Source organism: Convolutriloba macropyga, chromosome 1, assembly GCF_964194025.1.
Source record: "Convolutriloba macropyga chromosome 1, txConMacr16.3, whole genome shotgun sequence".
Taxonomy (NCBI): Eukaryota; Metazoa; Xenacoelomorpha; order Acoela; family Convolutidae; genus Convolutriloba; species Convolutriloba macropyga.
Window position 1 is genome coordinate 15236099 of NC_134468.1, and position 27819 is coordinate 15263917.

General features: G+C 34.4%; 2 protein-coding genes across 2 annotated transcripts; both read left to right on the forward strand.

The window, feature by feature from the left end:
- The first annotated feature begins 477 nt into the window (after positions 1–477).
- On the forward strand, positions 478–1524 carry LOC142345837 (uncharacterized). The gene is made up of 2 exons (XM_075398246.1): positions 478–684; positions 1186–1524. Exons 1-2 carry the CDS (start codon positions 555–557, stop codon positions 1503–1505), a joined length of 450 nt encoding a protein of 149 aa, XP_075254361.1. The 5' UTR covers positions 478–554; the 3' UTR covers positions 1506–1524.
- A 2890-nt stretch (positions 1525–4414) lies between these two features.
- LOC142335443 (uncharacterized) lies at positions 4415–27623 on the forward strand. Its single transcript, XM_075383939.1, has 9 exons — positions 4415–5242; positions 8564–8827; positions 9214–9483; positions 12267–12477; positions 15266–15405; positions 22454–22581; positions 23956–24190; positions 24308–24457; positions 27137–27623. The coding sequence occupies exons 1-9, from the start codon at positions 4480–4482 to the stop codon at positions 27478–27480; spliced, it is 2505 nt and encodes an 834-aa protein (XP_075240054.1). The 5' UTR covers positions 4415–4479; the 3' UTR covers positions 27481–27623.
- Positions 27624–27819: the final 196 nt, after the last annotated feature.

The following is a 27819-nucleotide window of genomic DNA, read 5'->3' on the forward strand; positions in this document are numbered from 1 at the left end:
TTATTTTTTGTACCAAATGCGAGACAAATTGGAACGGTATGAAAACAACAGTTTTGAACGTTTTATTGCTCAAAAACCGTTGCTTTTTCTAATCAATTCCAAAATGGTCAAAAACCAAAACCCCTTTCAAAAAGATTAAAATTTATCCAGGGAGACATTGAGAATTTCAAAGTTGCTTTATTGTATTAGATTAGAGAAAGTTGTCCAATTTCTACAGTAAAATTGTACAACGCATCCACAGTGAAAAAATGGATTGACCACTTTGAATATCTACCAGCAATCATTTGATTGTTGTACTTCAGAATAATCTACCAACGACATTTTCAGGAATCAAATTCAGTGCAGTATTTCGAATCTAAAAACATAAAATGAAGCAGATTCTTTTCATTGGTTCAAAATTACTTAGGTCAGATTTTGCTCAAACACACAGCTCAAAATTGCGCGGATTTTTTCTTTAAAATCAGAGATGATCTTCAAAGTACCTTAGTATAACAAATTGCATCTATTGCGCTGTCAAAAAATAAAGAAAAATTTATATCCTTGAGTAACAAAACATGTCAGGAACTATGCTTTTCGAAGGCTTCTGTTTTGTACTTCTGATGGTCAACTGTGTTTGGTCTCGAACGTATGAAAATGATCTATTCGAAAGAGGCACAAACGCCAGCAAAAGAATCGTTGTAAGAAGTTAGTGCATATCATACATCAAACCTAAATTGCAGTCCAGTGATCTTAGACTAAAATGACAAAAAAAGGAGAGAAATTTTTAACACAAGTTCGATAGAGTATGATTTTTTTGACGTTATAAATTCAGTTTTATAAATGATAACCAGTTGCCACTGGTTAAATGAATTTATATCCATTAATAACCATTTATACCCCCTCCTCCACTAAAAATGGGGCTATAAACAACGGAAGCCCTGAAGCGTTAAAGAGAAAAGAATTTCAACACAAATTCTCGGATTCACCTTTTATATAATGATATCATGGTTATTATACTATATACCCAAATTTTAAAATATGCTGGAATATTCCGCTATGGAAATTCCGCAAAGCTCGAAAGTTCATCGGCTAGATGAAATTTCCATCTTTCCATTAACTGATTTTTATGATTTTCCCAAGCCTAAAATAAAAAAAGAGGCTTAATTCTTCGCTTCATCTCACAATGTGATTATAATGTCATTTTAGTCGGACGTTCTCCCGAAAACACTCTCCGATCTGACAAAAATGTGGAAAAGCGGGACGACATGGGATGCACCGCATGCAAATCAGGAATGGAACTTGTAGTCACAATGGGCTCTTCACTCCTCAATGAAACAGCCTTGGAACTGTTGAGAGAATACTGTACGACTGTAGAAGATGAATCGGTGAAGAGTTTGTGCAAGAAGTTCGCAGATGAAGATGCAGTCACGTTGCTTGAGCTCATCGAAGGACTTTTAGAACCAAATTTGTTCTGCGGCGCTGTTGGTGCTTGTGAAAAAACGAAGAGCTCAAATTCGACCAACTAAGAGTTTAGAGTCATATCAATTTTTTTCCGGAGTACTCTTAAAGTTTGATTTTTTAAAGACTTTCGAAAAGAAATGAAGAGATAAAGCCGTAGAATTGTCCGAAATGTTTAAATTTTAATGCCAGGCTGAAACTTTTGAAAAGGCATTTGTCATCAGACATTAAAAAGAAAAAACAGCTGTCAGTTCACTTTTCAAAGGTTTTTCTCTGTAAGCAGCTTGATTTTCTTCAAAATTAAGGTTCGGGTCGAGGTGTCACCGCCATTCAACGCAAAGTTATGTAAGATGATCCGTGATCGAGGAAAATTTTGTAAGATAAGCAGTCAATGCTTATCTTACAAAAACTTTATCGCCTGGTAGCGGTGAAGTTTTATAATTTCACCGTTCAATTTAGCTGTGAGATTACATAAACTCACCGCTTAGAAAAAAGTATCATAATTATGTCAGATCAGCGGTGAATACCTCTTGCGTGTGTGTGATTGTGCGCGCGTGCGTGTGTGTGCGACACCTCAATTAGGCGCAATTGCAAATTTATGCAAGAAAAGTGTAGAATTTTTGAAAATCAAGCATAAAAGTTGATGAAATTTTTGTAAGACAAGCGGTGAATTTTTGTAAGATCAACGCAAGGAAGCGGCAGATTTTTGTAAGAGCAACGCTAGGAAACGGTGTAAACGCAAAAAATCGGAATAATATGTAAGATAAGCGCTAAGTTATGTAAATTAACAGCTTAAAATAGCGGTAACATTAAATATTTCAGCGGTGAATTGTGGTAAACTTTTGTAAGTTCAACGCTACTCTAGCGGTGTAATTAAATAAATTCGCCGCATTCACCTTATTTCACCGCAAACTTATGTACGAATTTTGCGTTGAAAAACAACTTTTCACCGCTAGAGTACAAACTCTTAATGTAGAGAAATCGAACAATTCAATCTGAGGACTAAACAAAATTATATAGTGTCATTTGAACAATAAAAAAATCTCCAATAAGTGCTTTGTCAAGGCAATCACTGCAAGATCTAATGCTGATTTGAACTAATAATTATATAAAATCTAGAATCATTTTTAGAGCAAACAAATCAAATTGTAGTTTTTCTTTATTTAGTGTGAGGAAAGGTTAGTAGCAATAATACAGTGTGATTCGTGTTTTATAATGAAACCAAGTGAGGCAAGATTTTTTCTGATCTGATGTTCAATTGAATGCTATATCGAGTGTTTTGTTTTACGTGCCAGACCAGATTTGATTGTGTAAACGTGGGAAGATTTTTCTATGTAATGACTGTTAAAAGCAAAACAAAAGATTAAAATTTCAATTTTCAATTACAACATAAAGTACATTTGAAAAAAAATTGGGGAATAAATTGGCCAGTTTGTTAAAAACACTAAATGAGGCTTTGAAAATAGCAGCACGTTTAAGCAATGAGACTGCAGAAAAGTCTTTAATGATTATTTTTAGTTTAAAGATTCCTGGTAAACTTAAGAAAAAAGGTTTCAATTCTTAGAAAACGCGACTTGATGTTTATGCAAAACTTTTGTTTCCATTTACAAAAAACTTTAACAAACGTAACTTTGCGTGTTGGATAAACAAATACGTTTTAGTCTTTTAAAATTGGCGGTTTATCCGCCAAAAATAAAAATTTCTGATTTTTTTCTCAAAATTTTTTGCACTTATATAAAAGATGAAAATTGCTTTTTTTTTGTTTTTGTTAAGAATAAAATAATTTTTTATAATGGGAGAATTCAAAATTATCTATCAATTTAAACGCTGTTGCAGTCGTTTTAAAATCAAGTCGCAGCGCAAAAATTGTTTGCAAGAAAAATGAGACAAATGATGTATCAGCAATAAAATTTTTCAAGAAGAGAAAATTATTCCATAAAAATGGAAGCATAAAAACTTAATTGTAAGAGAAAAAGAGAAAATATAAATTGCATCTGATAACCCTTTCTATTATTGTTTGAACTGGAAAAAACCAGTGAAAACACATGGTTTACGTGGGTTGAGAAGAATATAACAAACAGTAGTTATGCCATTCTGGCCGAGGAATTCAATGAACATCTTTTGTACTTTTACAAGCTAAATAAATTGGCAACGTTAAAATATATGTGCTATGAGCTACATTTGGACTCCCGAGTCTTTTTTGATCAAAATACTTTTTTTGCTCAAAAGCCCAAATAGCACAGTTAAGTTTAATTTGCCTGCTGGGCATGAAGGAAAATTTTTTTCCGCGGCGCACATAAGTCAGCCTTTGCGAAACAAAAGATTAAATAATTCATAACCTGGCATTAGTCTTTGTCATATATTTTCCTTGAATTTTAGGATGTATGCGAAAAGTTAAAACAATACAGGCAGAAGCTATATATCATTTCACTTTAATTATGTCAATTATATATTGTTACAACCGCGTAGATTAATATAGCGATGAAATTATAATTTTTAAATAAAATAACACAGAAAAAAAGAAGTGGCTACATTATAGTTAGGTTTGGCGCATTTACATGGTTTAAGAATTGTCGGTTAAATCTGGAAAGCTTTATTTTTTCTCTAAATTTACGATGGGCAGACCAAAAAACTACTATGATTTTTGACTTGCCATGCTGATGAAGGATTAATTATGCTTGAAGTAGACTGATTCAGTACTGCTTTTCATCGATATACTGGTTTTGCAATGGTTCAGTACTGAAATACACTGGGTATATATCTTTTTAAACATGATCTAATCATTTTTAAAGGCAGCTATTTGAAATTTAGCTATTTGAAACGATCATAGAATGCATAGAGAGCTGATGATCTGATGCGGTCAAAGCTGAATACGTTGAGCTAAAGGCTTGTCTCTAATGTATTAAACTGTGCCGTAAAATTTGAACCACGCTTCTTGTGCACGTGCATTTTCCGCAGCTTTTCCATTATTATGCGCTTTATTTCCATGTGCTTTTCCCTCTGAAACCAGAAAACTACGTATAACTGAAATCCATCTCAAAAATGGAAGAAGGGTTAGCTACAAAGACGGAGGGAGGAACTTTGGGAAAAGAAGGGATTAGTCAGCATGAACCGATTGAGAAAGAAGAGATTATTAAAGTTGATTCAGACATCGTTACACCGCAAAAAGAAGAACAAAACACAAAAGCAGAAGAAAAAACAGCTGATCAGGAAAAGAAAACAGAAGATACAGTTAATGAAGGATCGGAAAATAATATTTCAAAAGATTCTGAAGACCAGAGGAGTGAAGAACTGGATCAAGTTGACAACTCAGCGAATAATCAAAATACCTCAGATTTGAATCAATCTCAAAATACGCATACGAGTAATGACGAACCATCAAATATACGCGCTGAAAATACGCGCGAAGAAAGTAACAATACTTATAATGAAAATACACCAATAGAACATATTGATACAAAAACAGTTGAAAGTACAAATTTAGAAGCTGAAAGCGCACATACAAAAACAACTGAACAATCAAAAAGAGAACAGAAACCACGAGAAAACAAAGACCAAAGCAGTTTGCTAAACTCTATCTCTCAGACAAATACTTTGAACTTTGAGAAAGCAAGGAGCGATCCGGAGGCGTTCAATTTGTTCAGCTTCGACCCTGTAGAAATGAGTTCAGTTACTTCCGAGAATTCGTTGTCGTTTGAAATGAAGTTTGTGGATTTGGATTTCCCTGGAGTGGAGAGAGTTCAAATCATGGATGAAATCAGAGGCATCTATTCACAGAATTGCAAGTCGATGCCGCATTTTAAAGGTATCAGCATGATTTCTAAAGAGAAGAGGCACAATGGAAATAACTAAAAAGTTGTTCTTATTGTACGCGCGAAATAGCTATTTTCATCAAATTTATATATCCACGCTTGTCACGGTTTTCTGTCATGCATTGTAACAACAGATTGATTTAGTTAACTGGAAAATAAGGACATCATTGGTAAATAATTGAATAAAAGTCCTCTGGATTTTTATTCAATTATTTACCAACAAAAAAAGACCAAGTGCAGATTATAATTAATCTGTATTACGGATTTTAAGAACTTTTGACATCTGAGTTAGGTTATAAGTAATTAATAATAAAACTTGCCAAATTATAACTCAGGCTAATTGAAACATTTTATGGGGATGTGAGAAAAGATTGGCAGGCTGTACAATAATCACACTAATCAAAATAAACGCTAAGAAAAGCTATTTTTCAAGCAATGAACAAAAATAATCCATTGTTGTTTCAGTGCTAGAGGAGCTGACAAATATTTAACTTGGTCAGAATTTTTAAGTTCCCGCGAAATTTTGCGACACCGAACGGAGTTCAATAGTTCACAAGTTTAATTTGAATACTGCATTACATCAAAATTGGTGGAAAAAAATTTGATATAGTTCTCAACAAGGAAATAGTACCAAAATAAAAAAATGAATTCGGATCAAGATTCCCAATGGTGTCAAAAGTTTAGTAATCATTATTGAGAAGCGGAACTAAACCATTTAAAATAAGGAAACCAAGAACTATTCAAAGGAACTTATGTTCTTGCCTGCCAGCTTTATGCCTGAAGTCAAAATTTTGAACTTTTTAAGGTTTGGGTGCCTTACTATCAGACACATCAAAAATTTCGTTTGTAAAGCAGAGAAAAAAATTCTATATATTAAGTTAACAGCTATAACGCGGTATTATTGAAGTTCGCAAATTAAATGAGAACTGAATTGGTCATTTGAAAATTCTACTCACCAGAATCAACTACAATACAATTTGAAGTTTCACAAATATCTGAAACAACAGAAAATGATATATAGATTCCTATTTCCCTTAGAGCCAATCAATCTTGAATAAAATTCAAATTCAGGAAACAAAACGCTTTACTAGAAAGGTTTTTTTGCTGAATTTATAATTTTTTCGAGTCGGATTCATCTTAGGATCAAAAAGAATCATTAATCAGTCTGCTGATCAGTTCTGATTTTTAACTCCATATACACTTGATATGTACTGACATGGATTCAGAGAACAATAAGCAGAATGATGGCAATACTTACTCATTTTTCAACGGAACTGCTGAACGTTAAAATGGTGAACAATTTGTAAGAGAAAAACTAAATATATTCAAAAGTATACTCAAAACTATATTCAAAAGTAGAAAATAAACATCAAAAAAGGATTTCCGCAAAACTTTGACTTTTTTCTGAAATATTTCAGCTAGGGTACACATCAACTGAAGCGATGTTTTCTTGTTTGTTCTTTTTGTTGCCATCTCTTTATTTTTTTGTAATACATCACTAACAGAAATTGCAACTAACTAAGTTTTCGGATAAAAGTGCACTATTTTCATTTCGACAACTTTTGAACTTTTTAAGAACGGATTTTTTTTCAGATTCTTAATTTTGATTAATAATACCAGATTGAAGAATTTAGTTGAACAACTTGAAAGTTGAACGCAGAACCAAATTTTTACATTTTTGTAGGCAATTTGTGGTCCTGGCCGTTCATACTATAAAGGAGATTGGCTACCTGTAGGTCCACGAGAATATCAGACAGTTTTTGTAGTTCTTATCAACATGAAAATTTAGAGATTAGACCAGGTATAGATTAGATAATATGGTCAATATACACTCTGAGTGTAATCAAGTTTTTCCCATTTCCTTTTATGACAAGCACTAAAGCAGTGTTTTGCACTTACCTAACTTGTTGTTATCCTTAACTGAGAACGTGACATTGATTTCTACTGAGAGTTTCGGTGAGCTGTTTCGTTGTGCTCGACCCATAGAAAAGACATATGTGCTTAAAATGGTCAATATAAGGTTTTTTCTGGACGCATAATTTGAATATAACGGTGAATCTTGACCGTACTATTTTTGATATTGACCACTATGAGCCGAGGCCTGAACCTGAGATTACGAAAAATAGAAAATAAATTGTTACTTTTCACACACTACTAATAACCCAGGTCTAGGTACAGACTTATGAAAAGACAATGCTCGACCAAAATGCACCATGAAAAAACCATACTCGACTCATTTTAGCTATGAAAAGAGTTTAGCTGGACTTTAAGACATTCTGGACTTTAGCTCGACTCAAACTTTTCGCAAAAGATTTTAGCTGGACCCAAATTTTTACAAAAGACTGTGGCTCAACTTAAAATTTGGGCTGGACTTAAACTCGACACAATGTTTGCAAACAAATTCGAGTTAAAGTCTTTTCATGGGTCCATCATTGATCTTTTCATAAGTCTGCTTTTTTTGCCATTAAACTTTTCCGTGCAAAATTGTATATAACGTAATCAGCGTGTATACTACTTCATTTTTTACGATTCAGAACCACAAATCCCTCAAAAACCTGCATTATTTTTAAAGAAATATATTTCCTTAAATTGGAAGGGAAAACAAACTGAATAACGCCGAAATTTTGTTATGGCTAATGGGACTAGTAGCAATACACTTAAGCTAACTGGTTTCACTGAATAAAGTAATGTGGAAATATCCTCGAGCTCTCATATCTCTTTATCTTAAGATTTGCTGAAAATTTTAAGGCTTTTGGCAAATTTCCAACTGTTTCTTAAGTTGGACTGCTCTGGTGCAAAGCTATTTAGTCTTGCTCCAGCTGTGCTTCTGTATGTACAGAAGCAAAAAAAAATTGAAAAGTATCGGATTTTGAAAAAAATAGACTTATGAAAAGACTGATGGTGGACCCATGAAAAGACCTTTACTCGACTTTGTTGGTTATGAAATGACTAATGGTGGTTCCATGAAAAGACCTTAGCTGGACTTTCTTTGTTATGAAAAGACTTAAGCTCGACCCATGAAAAGAAATTAGCTCGACTTTAACTAGGAAGCTCGACCGTGTAATTATAGTCAATATTGCCCCCCCCCACTAGACTTTTAAAGTCTTTTCATAAGTCGAGGTCTAGGCCTGGGAAAGCTCGAGGGCATCTGTTAATTTGGTTTAGTTTAAATTTTATTTAAAATGTTGCCCTGGAGACCTCCCTCGGTCCGATATCAGGCAGAGTTCCCTTGTTATCTTAAACATTAAAATTGCCTCATAGAATCATCTCTGCCTTTACATACTTTTTGGAAACTTTAATGTCTCTAACTTCAGAAGCGTACCTTGATCCCAACAACTCTGTGTTCCGTGACTTTGTGGACGAATACATCTTCATACTTCGAAACACATTCGAGATCCCAGATGACCACGACCGCTTCAATCTCTTGTTGGAAGAGGTACTGTCGGGGCCTGTGTTGTATCACGAGTACAAACAACTCATGACTGAGGAGGTCAGTCACCCCCGGTTCTTCTGGGGTGTCAGTAGCTATGCGGAGTTGGATGTCAACGGGGATGGGATGATCACTACGAATGAAATAGGTAAAACTTCCAGTCTTGCCCGGGTCTCAGTCACAGCCAGAAATCGCGCAAATGCTGAACGCGGTGGATTTATGTAATCAAGGAGCATAAAAATAAGATTTATGATTTTTTTGTTTCCCCGCCAGGAGCGCATCCCTTTAAAAAGCGACCTAATAGCATTCAATAATTATCTTTATTATTAGAAAACAGCAAATTTCAGCTAATTTGATCATTAAATACTTTACATAGACGCCTATTGGGATAGAATCCCTCGCTCCCACGTCAATCTAGCCAGTTAGGGTTACATTCAAAAACCTTCGTGCTTACAACACGTTTTTGAGAAAAATTTGCACTGAGTAGTGATAGCATACGTTATCAATCATATACATGATATTTCATATGACCAGAGGCCAAATATGGCAAGAGTGAGAAGAAGATGACAAAATTGAAGAGTAAAGAGAGAACCAAAGACGACCACATCAGCCTCACTGAATTTCTGAATTGCTGGGACCACGCGGGTAAAAAGGCGGCCTCTAAACAGAAGAACAAAAACAAGAACAAAAGCAAACAGGGCGAGGAAGAGGATGAGGGGAGGAAGGAACTGGAAAGCAGGACACTTCATAGGAAGAACAAAGCATTCAAACACCAGAAGAAATTCAACAGCAATGATTTCCCAGGTTATGGCCATTTGGTGTTTGTTTCGTACAAATGATAAAATGTGTAGGTTTCTGGACCCTGGGCACGATTGCTGTGAAATGGGTGGAATGGGCAGGGCTGTGCGGCAAAGTACAGGCACCATAAAAATCAAAAGAATACAGGCACCTTGTGTTGCATGGTTAACCGGCTCGATAGGGTGGGTGGGGGGGGGGGGGGGGGTTACGCTGAGAATTGCGCGATAAGGAGAACGCACATAATTGAGCAAGCATTAAAGTCCCGCCCTACAGCTTCTCGTTACTCCATATACTCGTTACTATATAGATTAACATAAAATCAGACCAAACACTTGAAAAAGTGTTCTAATTGCAACAAGAATAAGATCTCAAATTCCTGAAAATTATTATGAAAAAGTGAAACACTTTGACAGGAAAGAAGACGTGCAATTGCAAAAAAACAGGGGGTTACTGAAAAACGGAATAATAAAGTTTGCAATCTTTGTCCATTTTTTCCGACGTGCCTCAAATCATGCGAAGAAGTAGTGTACTCAATAACAGAATGTCCCAAAAAAAATCAAATTTTACATAAAACATCTGTCCTGAAAAAAATCATATTTTACTTGAATAAAAACGAGTTGGTGGGATTCAAATATCTCAGGAACTACGAAACAAAGTTTACTAGATTGGCCAGAATCTGAACCCTACGTTGGCTTCAACTTTTGCGGAACAGTTTAACTGCCTTATTGAATAGAATATTGAAAAAGCTGTTAGAAGATTCTCAAGTGTCGTACGTATGTTTTTTTTCATCCCAAATGTTGTGGCGACTGAGCTTCATGAATAAGCGAAACAACTCCAAAGTTAAATCAAGCAGTGAAGTTAAAATAGTATGGCAAGCTAAAGTCAATGCTTTTGAAACCAAATTGGTTTGTCCACTTTGTTCATCATTCACTTTTGTTATTTATTATTTTTACAAATAGTTTTTATTAAAGTGCACTTTTTCAGTGCAAATCTTTTGTGTTGGAAACTTTGTTAACCAAATAAAAACTTTGTCTAACGTTCTTTATCAACAAAAGGTTGACTCGCAAACCAATTGTAAAGAATCTGATGCAATTTGTTCAAGTCGTTTATACGTCGTAATATTGCATTGCTGATATTGGAGTTGTACGAGTTTGAGATGCAGTTTCCCTTCATGGCTGATAATCAAGATAATTATTACGTAATTATCAAACATGAATTAAAAATACGATTGATTCCCGAATCAAGCTGCTGTTGATGAACATTCGACCAACTTGGTTAACAAGCTTCCCATGACTTAAGATTTACACTGAAAAAGTGATGTAATGGACAACAGTTCAAATATTGTTAGCATCTTTATCTACATCCAATCATTGATGCAATTTTGATTTGTAAAACCACTTCACTAGCAGCATAAAAGGAGCTTGAAAAACTATCAGTATTCAGTACAAACTTGCAATTTTGCTTTTACTAAAGTGGCATACAGTGCGTACTGAAGCACGTTTCTTGTGCGTTAAAGTACATGTTATCGTGTCGGTGACTTGTTTCTGTAGATGATCATAATGATTGTAGAGACCAACAAACTTTCACCTATTGAAAGGAGAATTAACTTGAATTTCTGAATCTTTTTTTTTCTGATGAACAAAGTTCCTAAAAAAATGAAGCTTTGCAGGTATAACAGAGTCCGTTTAACGAAGCCTACAAAACTTCACTATTTTAGCTTTTGATCAATTGAATGTGCGAAACAAAACGACAAAGTGCGGATTTTGTTACTTTGATGGTTCCATCGGAGATGGAAATTGTTTGTTCTAAACAGTAGTTAGGATAGTTGCCTAGAACTGGATGGAGTAGATTTTGCGATTTCGAGTTATAACTTGAGATGTTAACCACACCTCAACAAAAATTTCATTGTTTCAATTTCAATTATTCTGTATTCTGAGCGGAACAAACTGTTAAACAGCAAAGCTGAGCGATTAGTCATTGAGACTCATTGATTAACAAGTAATGCAATGGTCATCTATGGTATAGCTGATAATACAATTCAAAAAAATTAACTGCAAGAACGTAATATCCGGACAGATTGTAAACCCCTGAAGCACATTTTTTCTCATGGGGCAAACATAAAACGGTGCCCAGGTGAAAAGACTAAAATAGTTAAATATAGGGCATGCTAGATAATAAAAAACAAAGCACTGTAGTCTTATGTTTTAATTTTTTGCCACTGCAGATTTTTATAGGTCTTTTCCAATACCTGGTTTGGTTAAATTGAAAGCAAAAAATTTGAATATGAATTAGAAAGCTTAGAAAGTGCATTTTCAAAGCTAAACAGCGACTACCGAATAGCCGACTGATAACAATTGCAATCGTTGTCTGCTTTCTTTTGAAATTTCAAAACGTTCACAATTTCGCCTTTGTTAAGCCTCAAATTATGCGATGCTGATGCTGTGGAGTACCCAATAAGAGACTGTCCCTCCTAAAATAAGATCACAACTCTGTCCAAAATTAATAGTAACTCGCTTCAAATTAACATCCCAATTTAAAGATTGAACCACAACGTTATCCTTGATTCATTCTCTTTCAACCACCACTTTGAAACTAGACCTTCGTTCGACTCAAAGAAAAGACAAAAAGAGAGAATTGGTCAATATGTCGAAATATGAATTATCTCAGACGTTTATCTTTCCTGTATCTGAACTTGTGCTTTTTTGCTGAATCTTCACATTTCTGCTTTTTCATAGTGATGGTTTTGCGATTTTCTCACTATTCTATTACAACTCAGCATTATATCGCAGGGGTGACAATGGAAGATATAGCGGACGAGTTGAGAGAGGCCTACGCAGCCAACAAAGAGGTATTGGACAATTTCAAAGAGGAATACACTATGAAGGACAATCCACTCTTCCTTGACTTTGTGGATGAACTGATGTTTGTGAAGAGGAATGTGGCCCGTGTAGTGCCGGCTTCACAGGAACAATTCTCCAGATTGCTCATTAAACTGTTCAAGTTAGCTAATTTAGACTTTCTAGAGAATTTTAAACTGTTTAGTTATTATTCATAACTCAGAGACACTTGTTAAGTATTCGAGCTTAATCCGTATACCTAACATATTTTTCAATTTGCTCGTTCCAATTACTAGTTCAAATTTCAAATCGGTTCAGATCATAATCTCTTCACTGTCAATTTTTTTGTAATTATTCAGTCAAAGTATGAACACCGTCTGTTTTACAGCTAAGTTCAGACTAATTATACGGCGCCTTTAAGCGTTTTGGTGAAAACAGCGATTAACAGCCATTAATGCATTGTTCGCAAAAATTCTTGTCAGAAATTTTCCAAGTTTTCGAAGACCATCAAGATCTGGTCAACATTTTAAAAAAATCTACAAAGATTTTACTTTTCATTACAGTGTGCAAGCTTCGTTTCGTTATAGAAGATCAACCAGTACAACCAAGAGTAAAATATGATGAAAGACTTTAACTATTAATCAACCAACGCTAACTATAGTATCTAGTGTTACTAAGTTAGCGGCAATAAATAGCATTAGTTGACAAAAAAAGTAACGCATTCAATACTTTACCGGATTTTTTAAATCATATCATTGAATGAGCTTCGTAAAAATAGACGAGTACACAAAGAAATTTGATACAAAAGGAGTCTTGCATCACATTTTACTCTTGGTCGTACTGGTTGGTCTTCTACAAGGCAACGAAGCTTGCACACTGTAATGAACAGTAAAATCTTGTAGATTTTTTGAAAATTCTCGACAAGATCTTGATGATCTTCGAAATCTTGGGAAAATCATGCCAGGATATTGGCAAAATCTTATAGAGAAACATTTAGGAAAAAACTTACAGTGGTATGACATCAGGCGGTAGTGAAAATAGCAAACTTACCAAAACATAAAATTTATGATTTGTCCATCAAAGTTGAGAAATGTTTTTAATTGGCATATTGCTCAGCTGAGAAATGTTTCCATGTTCTAAAATTGAATGCAAGAATTAGCACAAATATGCTGCGTTGACCTCTTCAAATCTAGAAATCTTTCATGGATCGGCCAATATGTGCAGTAAAGTACAAAATTGCAATATATAACTTAATTACAACATTTTTCCCCTGTAAAATATTACAGTTCCCCCACTTGTATAACTTTTAGTGTCCTATCAATTTCTCAATTTCGCACTCATTTACCGAATTGTAAAATGAAAGGAGTAATAAACTAATTCCTTGCACTGTTTTTTTAACCCTGGCCAGGCCTACCTAATAGATAAATAACAAAAAACGAAAGACATCTCCATCTGTTTCAAAAACTTTTAACCATAACGAATTTATTATTAAAACTGTTACAAGTTATCTGTCAGTTTTTGATGAACCATAGCATTTTGAATCTTTTCAGCAATATTTTTTTTGTAATTATTTTTAGAATTCTATATATCAGAAGTCCCTTTTTCCTACTGTGGACTCTTTAGCAAAGTTTTGGGAGCAAGATAGACTGGCCCAAAATTCCCATACTTCAGTAGCCTGTACAGTTAAAGTAGCTGGCAATGAATTTCCTTGTAAAACAGTCTCACTATCGGCTTTGATAGTTTTACATCAAGTCGTCTATAACACAGAGGCAAGGTCATGGTCCGCAAGGCATGGTCAATGTGTTTAGATTTCTACATGCAGAATTAAGCCATGTCGAATCTAGGTATATTGGATACATAGAGTTACAGAGGTTCAAATTTATTTACCTATATATTTGATGAAAATTATATTTTTGGTACGTCTATTTTCTGTGACGTCACCATGCCAACAGGATCTTGTTAAAAGTTGAATTACAATGATCATATAAAAGTATGGCAATGTTGGTCAAAAAATTTCAAATTTTCACTATATTGGCAGTGCTACAATAAAAAAGGTCAAAACACTCGGGATCCTTTTACCGAACCTGTAAAGTATAAAATTGTGGTCCTCCTATTTGGAAGCAGAAGAAAAGGCATCTATGTTTTCCGGACAACATCAATTGTCTCGAAAAATTTTGGTTAAAAGCTCGTTAACTTTCCGTCAGCAATCATAGAGAACACGCCACCGAAAACCATTTCTATTTCACTTAGATTCAGTATGTAAGAGATATCAGAAGAACTATTTGCGGCTTTTTATTGGATTGAGATTTTATGCTGTGAAAAGTAAAGCTCTCCATAGGAGATTGTTAGTGACAAACGTGAAATGTATACTAGTGACACCCTATAATTAGACCTTAGAAATGTATCAGTAGCATTAAAATAACCGATAATAAGCTCAATTCAGATTAAAACTTGAGATCAATCACGTTTTAATTCTCTAGAGTTTGTTTTATGTGAAAAATCGTGAATTGCGAATCTGTGGTATACATCACTTAACCCATAATTTAGTGAGTAACAAAAAATCTCAATATCACTAGCTCAGAATATCAATCAACTCAATCGTTGGCCATTGATCTATTGAGAGTCGATATTCATCATGATTCCTCAAATTCTTGATAACGAATGAAAAATCTGGCCTATAATTATAATTTCTTCCTTTATTTTCTTGAGCTATTAGGCTTGATACCCAATGTTTTTGTTTATTTGTTCATTTTATTTATGATTTATTTTATAGTTATAACCTTTGTATATTTTGTGATGGTTACCTTGCCAAATGTTTGTTTTTTGAAACCCATGCCAAGACTACGATCTTTTGGAAATATTTACTACCAGGTTTTTGGTGCGTTTCTTTGTGTTTGTTTTTGTGTAAGCAGCTATTTAAAGTGGACGGATATGCAAATATTTGAGTTTAGGCGGCCAGTGGAGTACACAGAGTATTGCTACGTCCTCTCCCAGATAACAGTGAATAAGTTTGGGTGGGGACTGGACTCGTTTGCCAAAATAGACCTGGACAGCAATGGTAGCATCTCCCCAGAAGAAGTCGAGACAGCAGGCTAGTTGTACTTAAATGGAAACTCTGATCTAATTTGTACTGATTTTCTAAATAAACAATTCTCCTTGAGGATTTTCATTTTTGAAGCTATAGAACTATATAGTTTTCCTCGTGCTTCCCACTAAATTCTAGTCAATCAACTTTGATTTTTTGCAAAAGTTGATCCATAATTGCAACAAAATAAAACTGCTGCGAAAAAAAAACAGCAAAATATAAAGCTAAAAGTGACCTCAGGTCTTTCAAAGGCAAAACAGAACTTCGAATTAAAACAGATGAAACTTTTCTTCCCCATGATCGGAGCCAATGATTCAGAAGATATGTAGTTACACAAGCCTAAGAAATTCGTGGAAGACCCTAGTCGAGAGTGGATGGCTATCTTGCAGGAATCTGACAGACCCTAGCAGATTCGTGGAAGACGATGCATCTTCTGGTTAAAATTTCCTGTCAGATCTCTGCAAAATAACGTTTTTGTAGTCAGATTCCCGCAAAATAACTTTTTTCATCAAACTCTTTTAAGCTTGAATATTATCTGGCTAAATTTTCAAAATGAGCTCTTTTGTGGGATTTTTGTTGTATTCTGTTCATCCCAATTAATAGGTGTACTGCATCATAACGCCAATTGAGCACCTAACGTGTTCCTGCAACAAACAAATAACAATGCGTTCAAATTTTAAAAAGTTGATGTAATGAAGAAAAAAGCTTGAATAATTAAATATTTGCTTTTTGAGAACAAGAATTATTCCACCTGCGTTTGGTTTCATGATAAACAATTTTGAAAAAAAAGCGATTAGTGTACTCCGTAACCAATATAAGAAAATGAACTATTTTGAAAAAAATCAATAAGTAAGCATCATATCAAGTCAATTTTTTCAAGCATGGTTTAGTATTTTTTTCATTACTGTTGTGCTCTTTTATTCAATTAATAAATAAATACTAAATAATAAATATTTTACTGTAAATTTCTTGTTTAAATATGAAGTGATTGGTTCAGATGTTGTCAACCAATTGAAATACAGTTCAACAGGACAGTAACGAAATTGTAAACTATAATTAGCATTTTGCAAGATAACCATTTTCGCCAGAATTTTAGAAGATAGCCATTCTTCTCGCGGAATCTACCAGATAAACTATTTTTGTGCAGCATTTTGCAAGAAAATAATTTTTCTGCCACATTTTGGAAGATATCCATTTATCTGTTAGAATCTGAATCCTGTAAGATATCCATCGGGTTTTGACAGGGGGATATAAACTCATCTAACTTTATGGGCCCGATCTAATTTATTAAATGTAAATGCTTGATTGGTCTTATATTTCAGATGAAAATCAACTACAAACGAAAAAACAAAAACTCTCCGAGTAGCATTACTGTTCAAAATGAAATATGTTTTTGTTTTTTTTTGAGAACAAAAACGAATAAAACAGTACCAAAGATCAGAAAATGCTGCAAAAACAATTCAAAAAAAATAATTTTAATCTTTTTAAATTTCTTTGTAAATCTATTAATTCAGATGCAGTAGATTTTCAGAGACTCTTGTGAGGCACATAAAATTTTTGAACGTTAGACTTATCTTGATATAGCCGTGGTACTGACTCGTATTCTATATGTTTTAAAGCACGGTGAAAACAAATTAACACATGCGATACTTAATATTCAAAAACGTGGAGAATTTTTTGTTATCATTTCGGCAAAAGAAAAGTAGTCACACTTTTTTATTTTGAAAATAGTAAGTGTTCCCACAAACAGTGCGATGCTTGCATCCAGGAATGCCAGTTCCGTTGCTATTGTTTCTAACTGTTCCGACGCACTTGTTGGGGGAGGAACTATACACTGAAGTGGGTTTATTTGTTCAGACAATTTTGATCGAACGATAAATTCATCGTAGAGTGTTGAGATTAGTATCATTAGAAAGATCGTCCAGCGTAGAATTTGGAATTAGAAAGATTTTTTTTAGTTTCGTTTTTCACAGGGAGTTATCGATGTTTAAAATTTTGACAAAAGTAATGTGAATTCCGTTGTTTTTCATTCACAGTTATCGTAATTTTTGACCACATTTTCGTCAATTTTGCAAAAACTTTTTATAATTTTTCAAAATCAATGTTATTGGTTTCACGGTTAAAGATAGAAAAATTCGCCAATTTGTTTTTCCGAGTTTTTTGGTTAATATTTCTGCTGAATTTTTGGAATTTGAGACAATCTCAAATAAAAAAGGCTCCAAATAAGCTTTTGTTTCCTGTTTCGTTTAAATTTGCAAGAATCAGACCTAAAATCTGCTGCCATAATTTTGAAAACTCCAAGAAAAGATAGCAGTAAATCCGCTTTCTTCAAGACTTTTCTGGAATTAAATTTTTGCCGATTTTTCGAAAAAAAAACCTAATAATTATACAAAAGGCCTGTTTTAGTGGTTTATTGCAATATTTCATTTGCTAATTGATCTATTTTGCAAACACATAGAATGCTTAATTGTTTTGTGTGACTCTGAAAAAAATCAGGGCTGGCTTTGAACTCATCGTGGATTCATACAATCAATAGTTATTCGAATTATATTACGGCGCGGTCTTTTTCAAAATTCTTCGGCTGTTTTGTTTTTATAAGTAGATAACTGACAAATATTTTTTCAACTCACCACCTACTGAATTACCAAGTCTATTTACAACAGAATATACCCATTTGAAAATACAGTTTGACTTCGAGGAGAAGCTCAAAGTTTTCATGGCTTTGACAATGTATTTTGGTAAGCTTTAAATAATTTCTTTTTTTTCCTGATTCCTTTATCATTCTTTTTGGAGCTTCGTGGCTAAGTTTTATTAGTTAACGACTCAATTGTGTTCTTAAAGAGCTGCAGGTGTGCCTTCATTTATTATGTAATGCTTCTTATTACTTTGAAACTATTTTTTAAAAAGATTGTTAGTGAAGTTTTGAATTTTGTCATTATTAACCCTATTTCTGTCTACAGGTAGCCTACTCTCAATTTATTCAGGTCAAAATTTATCCCACGTGAAGTAAAAACTCTTCTTTATAGTGTTTTATATTAAAGTAGGTTTTTCTTGGCTTTTTTACTACGAAATCTGACAAAAGTTTTGTGATTTTTTCCATATTCTTCTGTAATTGAGGTAGATATTTATTCCATTTCCAACTAATCAAAATAAATATAAATCCAAATGGCGTTGAAACAAAGCGGAAAATAAACTTTTTTTATTGACTTCCGTGAATAGCTCATAATTTTATCGACGGCGAGGCTGTTCTCTCACAAAACCTATTTGGTTTTGTTATTTGCTCTATTTTCAACTAGAATAGCCCAAAGATTTAACGGTTGTGCATCCATGCACTCCCTTTCAGAGAATAGTCTAAACATTTAACGGCTGTGCATCCATGCACTCCCAAAATCTATTAAGATTTTTTCTGTTTTAGCCTCTAATTGTCATGCTTTTTGTTGTCGTTTGGCAAATATTAACGACAATCAAAGATTTTTATTGCATTCACAGTTGTTTTACTGAATCTATTCCTGATTTTGGTTCATAGGTAATTATTTTACAGACTTTGAATTTATTTTTTATTTTTTATTTTTGCTACTCCAATTTTTTTGTTCTCTTTGTCGTCAACAAGTAACTGAGTCTTAATATTAACAGAGCTCATCAACATTCTGTTGCTCTAAACAAAATTTTTGCTTTGGGCTATGTTTTGACAGATGTTTATAGAGATTGGAAATGTGTTTTCATTTGAATTTCGTGAGTTTTCGATACTGGTTATCCACTGTGGTTCTTTTTGTTGTCTTTTCCACGAAGAACGTTTACCCAGAAGACCCAGTTAAAGTCAAAAAAGTTACAAAGCGAATCATTTAATTGCTTTCGTTAGTTTAAGGATATTAATGGTTTCAAATGTATTATGGATATAATGGCTTCAACACTGTGGCATCGATAAGTTGTTTGTGATCTTTTAAATTCGGTCCGTATTTGTTTTTTGTTGCCCTCCTATCATTTGGTCCCAACAAAAAAAAGCACAACTGGATGGCTCATCAGTCGCATATTGATCAGGTTTTAATTCAATGTGAAAGTTTTTGTTTTGTTTGAACTTTCGAAAATATTTATTTTTACCATATCATTGGATTTTTGAGCTTTGTCACTTTTATATAATATCTTTCAAGTTTGTGATTTGTTCTCTGTAACGACAGCTCGGATAGTCTTTCCGTTAAACTAAGATCCAATTTTTATACTGATTTCATTTTAAACTAATTTCCTCTTGGCTTTGATACTACGCATTTTCATAAGGAAATTTTGACTTTTGGATATTTGCTCATTCTGATTTTTTGGTTTAATTTCCACATTATCACACTAATGATATGGCTCGTTTGGCGTTGAAAAAGTGCAAAAATAACGGTGATAGTTTTCTCCATGAAGAGTCTGTGGTTTCAACGGTTGCTGCTCCGTGTTTTTGTTCAATTGAATTGTTTTTGTTTCGTTTTTGATTTTTTTTGCAGTCGTCCGACATATTACGGATAACAACAAGTCTCAACTGCTTCCTTTGACGTATAAATTAGCCTTTTTAATGAGCGGAGCTGATACGAAGTGGTTTCAATCAAATTGAATTTGTCTGTTTTCAAAAAGAGAAACCTATTTTTGAACTTTGTCCTTTTTGCTCTTCTTTGTCGGCCTCTCACCGAGTTGAATTATTCGGAGGTCTTATATCTTATCCAATAAACATCTAATGAAGTACTTATCTAATGAAGGTTGGTTTGTTTAGATTGGGTTTTTTCGGTTTCCTTTTCATTTTGATATTTTCTGTCTTTTAAATATAGTAATCCAGTTTTGGTTGTAATTAATGTTTGCTATTATTTGTTTTTTTTTGTTTGTCTTGTCCAGTACTCTCATTAATGGCTGTTCCAGCATTATTTTTTTCACTTATGTGTTTGTTGAAAAATATGTGATTTTCTGAACCTTTTCTTTCTCTTTCTCATTTGGTAGACTATTAAATGAAAACGTGAATCAGCGGGGTCGGAACATCATGTGCGGACGCATATTACCGAGCCTCCTTTGTTGATACATCGCGAAGACCTCATGCAAGAAAATATTTTTACTTTTCCTGGTCAATACGTTTTTCCTGGTCAAAATGTTTTTGATAATAAGAGCTAATTTTACGATTCTATTGACGGTAAATTTTTAATTTGGCGATGTCGTACAGTAAAACTGTTTGATTTCTTAAACTCCTGGGTGAATTTTAAATGCTTGCCATTGTAAAGAGCAGATAGTATGATACCATTGCATTGTAGGCATCTTAACAACAAATCACCACGACCCATTACCAACAATTAAACTAGGTATTTTTAGGTCTGCGAATAATGTTTATTTATAACTTGACTCAATTGAGAAAACTTATCTCCTGCAACAAATGCTTTTCAAATTTTACGTAAGTGCGGGTTATAGTTACTGTGTACGTTAATTGCTGCGTACCGGCTCTACGAAGTGATGGAGTGACGACCCTTCATAATGTAGAATCATATATGTTCTGAACAAAAACTGAACATATTTTGACGAGATCTGTTGTGTGCCAAAAGTGTTCTTGATTATATTTGATCAAAATGAAATGCAAAATAAATAAAAAACAAAAGCAGAATTTATTAAGAAGGAACCTTTTGAAACTATAACCAAAAAATTTTAAGATAAAAAAATCAAACAGCAAAAAATTACATTTTCATCTCCTCGACATTTTGAGCTCGCCTCTCGTGACCGTCGTGTGCATGCTAGAATGCCTTGCAGTGCGTCAGATACTATCTGACAGTGAAAATTTGAAATTATGCTTTGAAAGTATACACATGGTATCAAAGTCTCTCTGGCAGGTGTTGAACTGACAGCCGGTGTTGAAACTTGAGGGGGAGCGTATTTAACTGAATTTGATATAAATTTTCCACGGCCCTGTTGCATGTCAATGATTGCTCTACTTCGGCCAATCATGTTGATTAGCTCTGCAAAACTAAAAACAACCAGAGAGCACTTTCTGCATCGGATGCAGTCGCCAACATTAAGTATTGATGGAATTCAGCTCGCATCAGTCCGGGGTTTCTTTTAATCGCGACTCATCAACAGATCTGACGGAAGTGTACAAGCCTGTCGGCATTTGTAGCCTTTTTGTATAATTTGGGTACGATTGTATTGCTAACCGACCTTCATTTGGCTCGACGGTAAAAATGTGAGCACGCGGCAGGAGTTTGGACTTCCACAATTTCACGACCGATCCTCTTAAACCGCGCGCCAGCTGCGAACTATTCGAAATTCTGGAGCATCCCTTAAATCGACTTAAAGGCGTCAAACTAATTCTAGCCAGACAAAAGAGAACGACAATCAAACGAACTGGCGCATTAGCGCATTTTGGATTAGAGGTCAAACTATTTCAGAGGAGACATAATATTTATTATAGTAGAGTAAGTCTGCTTTGAGAAACTTTGTACTCTCAGGACGGGAGGGAGTGCTCGTTGGAGCATCTTTTTGGTAAAATGACGCAAAGGGAACTACGATCCCATACAACCTTTGACCTTGAACTCGACAAATTCAACCTGAGCTTCGCCTTCGCTGTCCAAAATTACCGGTTGGCTGCCCAATTTTTTGCCTGATTCACAAATTCGAAAGTATGCTTGATGGCAAAATTTTTTTAAAAAACTCATCATGTCACCAGAAGCCATCGTACTCAGTTGCATGTTTGCTCAATTCTCGGATTTATTCCGCTCTGAATCAGCATAGATCACAGCAAATTCAAAATTTGATATGCACAAGGAGTTCGTGAAATGAGTAACCGAGGTTATTTTTATTCAAGTGTATTCCTGACAAGTGTAAAGCAAAGTAGAGTTGAACCCACTCCAGAACCTCAGCTGTAAACTTTAGTTGTAATTTTTCAGGAATTAATGTTATGAGCGTTTCTTTTTACAAAAATACGGAAAATAACGATCAGTTCTTATCTTTCTAAAACAAAATATCTTGTGGGGAATGTATATTTTATAAAGTCATCTTTTTCTATTGGTTTAGTGCTCTTTATTCTTTCGCTAATCTACGGTTCGTTTAGTTGGACAGAGTAAGAAAAAGAAGGAGAGGTTTGAGGCCTTGGAGAAGAACAACGACGGAAAGATTTCATTGGCCGAATTCTTGCATTGTTGGGACCACGAAGCAGGTGGTAGACAAATCCCATACAAGGTAGTCTATAAACTACTTGTAAATTACTTTTATTTATTTGTTTTGTATGTAATCAATTGAAACCCACATAAATTTCAAGCATTTTTGTGCAGTACAAAAGATCATAGGCCAAATCACTATAATTATGATGTCGATGTCTGAAAATTTTGAACACTTTCAGAGTTCAATTTCTATTTTTTTCCTGCAATAATTTCAGAGAAATTTTATAGCGTTCGCTGGAGTTTTTAGTTGAAATACTACAACTTTTCAACAACAAATTTTTCATCAACCTTTATCATTTGCATTCCAAGTTTATTTTAGTTGAAAGATCAGAATAATCTCCAGCTTTGTGCTATTAACTCACTTTCATGTTATTATTGTTTCTGTCGTCTAAAACAGAAGGTAAGCTTTCATTATTGCATAAATTTGCATTTTACCATAGAGTCAATCTAAGCGTAAGATGAAAAAATGACAATAAGTTGTTCAAGATTTTAATTTGGTGCAAACATGTGATGCAATTTGCTGCGTTGCTATGTACAAATTATTAGCTGATGTGCACGAAAAAAAATGAAAAAAATTACTGGTAATGAATACTTTGTGAACATTTATATCAATTCCACATTGCACATGTGACACCTGATGTTGATGGTGTTGATGATCATTTAAAGCGTATCAATGACAATTTCCAAAAGCAGCAATCTGATCATGCTTCTGCGTTTTCAAATCAGCGCTCAAATCAGATCAACCAATTATTTTGCGATATTTTCCGGATCTAAGTCTCATACAATTTGGTATTCATAATTCAGTATTGAATCGTCAATTTACTATTGGTTTACAATGATTCAGTACTGGAAGTCTGAGCACCCGGGTTTGGGTCTTAATCATTAAAATAGTATTTACCTCGATTATTTAAGTAATTGGAAAATTTAATATCTGAAAATGACCCCCCCCCCCCCCCGTTGAACATGACCTCCAATAAATGATTTTGATCACCTTGAACTGTTCATTTTTGTTATAGTGGACGGCTTACGGTGAAATTGTCAATGCAGAAATTCACATTAATGCTTTCATGTTCGCTTATAAAAAAAAATGTTCACGGGGCCGGGGAACCCCGTCTTAGGCCTCGACTTATCAGAACGCCCCTGACCCAAATTGGGCATGAAAATACCATGCTTGACCCACCATGCCTATGAAAAGACTTTTACTCGACTCATGAAAATACTTTTGCTAGACTTTAACAGAGCGCTCGACTGTGTAATTTTGGTTAATATTGACCCCCACCCTCTAGAATTTTTGAGACTTTTCATAAGTCGAGGTCTAAACGTGGGAAAAGAAAGAATCACACACTGTCGCAAGTTTTCAGTAGCTTGAATATGACAAGCAAGGTTCTCACAGGTAATGATGGTTTTGACAAACAACGCCGATCTCGGAACCACTGGGCGAAAGACAGGCTACTCTCTGCCTGAACTGGCACACCCATACCACGTGTTCAGGGAGGCGGGTCTGGACGTGGTCTTCGTGTCTCCCAGAGGAGGCTACGCACCCATGGACCCGTCCAGCTACGAGGCATACATGGATGATCTGATCTGTGCCAACTTCATCGAGGACCCTCAAGTACTTCACATGCTAGGTGAGAGTGTGCATAAGTAGTCTTTTAAAATTGCAGCACAAATCGAAAGTGAGATTTCAAAAAAATTATATATAAACATGAAGGTAAGAAATTAATATCATTCAAGTGTCATTTCAGACAACACCTTGAACCCTGCCAACATTGACCCGAAGAACATCAGCGTGGTATTCTACGTGGGCGGACATGGCCCAATGTGGGATGTAGCCTTCAATCGGGAAATTGCAACCATTGCCAGATTAGTCTACCGAGACCACAGTGGAATCATAGGTACAACCGGCAAAAAATCAATTGAAACTAGCCATCCAGTGCTGAAAAAGCCAACATAAGCTAATTTTTCTTATGTTTAAGATACACTAAAACCGCTCAAAACGACAAAAAAACATAAGGGTTTTGCGCGCCGCAAACTTTGTGCGGTATGACCTACAGTGAATGACATGCAGAAGCATTTTAAGCTCTTATCTCTCATGAATTTTTTAATTGCTCAATTTTGTTTTGTTCTCGCTGTTTTATGACAAATGACACAATTATTTATAGAAAGTCTTTATATTAATATAAATGAGAAAAGGTCAAAGTAGCATAAGGTTTTCCATTTCTCCACAATTTCACAGTAGTTAAAGTTTTAATTTTGGTATATCTTCAAGTAATTTGTATTTCAAAAGTGAGATATGACGAAAACAAGAAAATTGTATAAAACGTGATATCGAATAAAAATTAAGCAAAAGACGCTAAAACATTATAAAAGAGAAGGGAAAATATTTCTTTTTCCGTTTACTTTTTTGAGCACATAAACATAATTTTTCACTTGCCAGAAATTAAATCCAACTCCACAGTTGCGATACTCTTGAGCTGCGTGAACACTGTAGGAAACAATTTTTCCAAGGAAAGAAGTAAAAAAATCAAAACTAAACATAAATTCTTCGTTCATTTTTTGCTATTTTCTCTGGTTTCTGAATTGGATTCATGGCATGGAGTATTCGAACACCACTGTAGCTTTTTATTTGTAAGAGAAAGAGAGAGAGAGAGATAAAAAAATTAATAAAACTTACTAATTTTGACAATTTTTAATGGCTTTTGTTTCCAAATCTTATCATTCATTTGAGAACTGTTTGCATTGGAAATGAACAGAGTTGAGGAATTACTGGATGCCTTTATTATGAAATCAGAAAATCAAATAAACAGAAGTATAAAATCAGAATTCCTCGGTGAAAATTGGCGCAATCTCACGTTACATATTGCACACAGGCGCCCTTTTTTCAACGAATTTGACATTGAAATTACTGAAAAGATTTATCAAGGGTCGTTCAATACCTAACAAGACACTCACTCCTAACGGAACAATCACTTCAAAGATAACAACAATTTTCTCTTTTTTAAGACTTTTTGGTGTTTGCGCTATGTAGTTGATCTCATATGGATCAGCACTCCGATTGTTCTGATATCTGTGTTAAAGGAAATTTTAACGGATTCTTTCGTTGTTATTCGTACAAATAGTGAAAAATAAGTTCTTTTAGTAATGTAGAGAAGGTTATTTTTCTTAACCATTGCAACTTTTTCCAAAAATTATTTCCTGCATACAATTAAAGGTTTGATTTGACTGTTGGTTGAATTGACCACATAAAGTTACTTTTTGAAAAACAATAGAAAAAAATCAGCGAAAAAAACAATGAAAAATATTGAAAAAGTGCGAAAAATAAAAGGAGTTTAAATAATAAAACTTTTACTCTTACTTTATAACTTGGAACCAAATTTATGTTCTAATGTTTTTAATTCATCGGACTGGCTTCTAGTTATTTTTATAGCCAACTTCTAAGCAAATCTAAAACTAGATTTTTTTAAGGAAACCTGGGATGATTTCTCGAAGATTACTTAGAAAACAGTTTGTTGTGAGATTGAGGTTTTTCCTGACAACAATGAGATTATACGAAACTTACTGTCCGTGTTGGTTCACCAGAATCCAAAAAATCCAAATTTGGAAGAAATTGGACATTTTGTGTGCCATTTGTATGAACAGTGTAATTAATTTTGCATATATCAACTGGCCGAAATGAAAGAAACCTTTCCTGGCAATTAAGTTTTTTTTGTTTACTAAGTGCGGATTGGATTTCCTATTTATGGTTTAGCGTTTAACCGATACTAGGCTCTTGAAAATATTCAGCTGCTCAGCTGAATCAATTTTAATTAATGTTGAAAATAGCAAAAACATAGCAAATAACAAAAACAATCACGAGTTTTTATTCTTACCTGACCAAAGTGGGGAGAATATAAACGAACATTTCACGCGTGCAAATTTGAAATGGACAATTGAATTTAGAATTGTTGAACTGCTGATCTGTTGTATTAATTACCATAGTTATGATAACCAAGTTAATTATAATTAACTGTATTTACACTTTAAGAAAAATTATTAGAAAACAGTGACAAATATTTGTTCCAAAATATATCCAATAAAACACCAAAGGTACATACCATAATTGAGGATTCTACTGACAAGATTTTATCACTATTTTTATGCACAGTTGCCCAATTGCCAACATCGCTAATTTCCAACATCGCGTGCTCGGTCCTTGCCTCTAACATGTTGCGCAACAATCAATTTTATTTCCCGCCCAGAATCCAAATTTTTTTAGATCAATTCCCATTTGAGAGTGGTATTTTTTACCATTGCAACAATTAAGTGGTCACCGATTCCCAAAAAGTGAGGCGTCACGAGCGCAAATGGTCTGTTTTCAATTTAGTGGGGGCGTTGTCTCAACATTATCTTAACTAAGTATTATAGATGGGTTAGATTCCAAAAGTGATAAATGTTACGCAGGATTAGAAAAAGATATGAAATACGGTATTTTTGGGTCTTTCCCTATTATTTGTATATTTACGGAAGGGGGGATAGGCGCTTCAGCCCCCCTAAGGATGCAATATATTTGGAATAAAGACTCATTTCTGTTTCAGGCGCCGTAAGTCACGGGACATGTGGTTTGCTGCCAATCACACTGAAAGCCTCCACTGAGCCCAGACTCTTAGAGTCAAGAAAAGTGACCGCGTTCACCAACGACGAACAGGAGATGATGTTCAACGATGATACATGGGACATCATGAACTTCAAACTGGAATCGAAACTTGTCGAAATGAGAGCCGAGTTTAGCAAAGGAGAGCCGTTCACGTGCCACGTCGTCAATCACAAAAGTGTAATCACCGGTCAGAACGCCCAATCGGCGAGCAAGTGTGCCGAGGCTATTGTCGAGGAGCTGGTGGGGAAGATTGCGAGCAAAGATTCCTTCAATAAGCTTCTTTAATTTCTTCCTGGAAAACTGTAATGAATCCATACTTTGTTTTTAGATATGAAGCTGCACTATGTGATGATAGTAGTCATATTACAGTAAAAATGAACCTAATTTCTCAAAAATTATTTTTATCAAATTGTTGATTTTTAACATTGCCTTTTCTACAAAGGTTGCAAGATTGATGACATTTTAATATGAAAACGGACACGAAAATCAATTGAACAGTGAATGTGTCTCAACTGTCAGAAATTCTTAAAAAAAAGATGTAAACTTGATTGATAGTTGATAAGATTGTTGTAATTGTTTTTTCGATAACCTATATAACACTCAAAAACTTAATCGCGAGTACAT

Bases quoted from the DNA above. Each gene is read 5' to 3' on its own strand.
- LOC142345837 (XM_075398246.1), top strand. From the start codon at position 555: ATGTCAGGAACTATGCTTTTCGAAGGCTTCTGTTTTGTACTTCTGATG. The intron at 685-1,185 runs GTTAGTGCATAT...ATGTCATTTTAG, and splicing joins CAAAAGAATCGTTGTAAGAA to TCGGACGTTCTCCCGAAAAC.
- LOC142335443 (XM_075383939.1), top strand. From the start codon at position 4,480: ATGGAAGAAGGGTTAGCTACAAAGACGGAGGGAGGAACTTTGGGAAAA. The intron at 8,828-9,213 runs GTAAAACTTCCA...TCATATGACCAG, and splicing joins GATCACTACGAATGAAATAG to AGGCCAAATATGGCAAGAGT. The intron at 24,191-24,307 runs GTGAGAGTGTGC...GTGTCATTTCAG, and splicing joins TCAAGTACTTCACATGCTAG to ACAACACCTTGAACCCTGCC.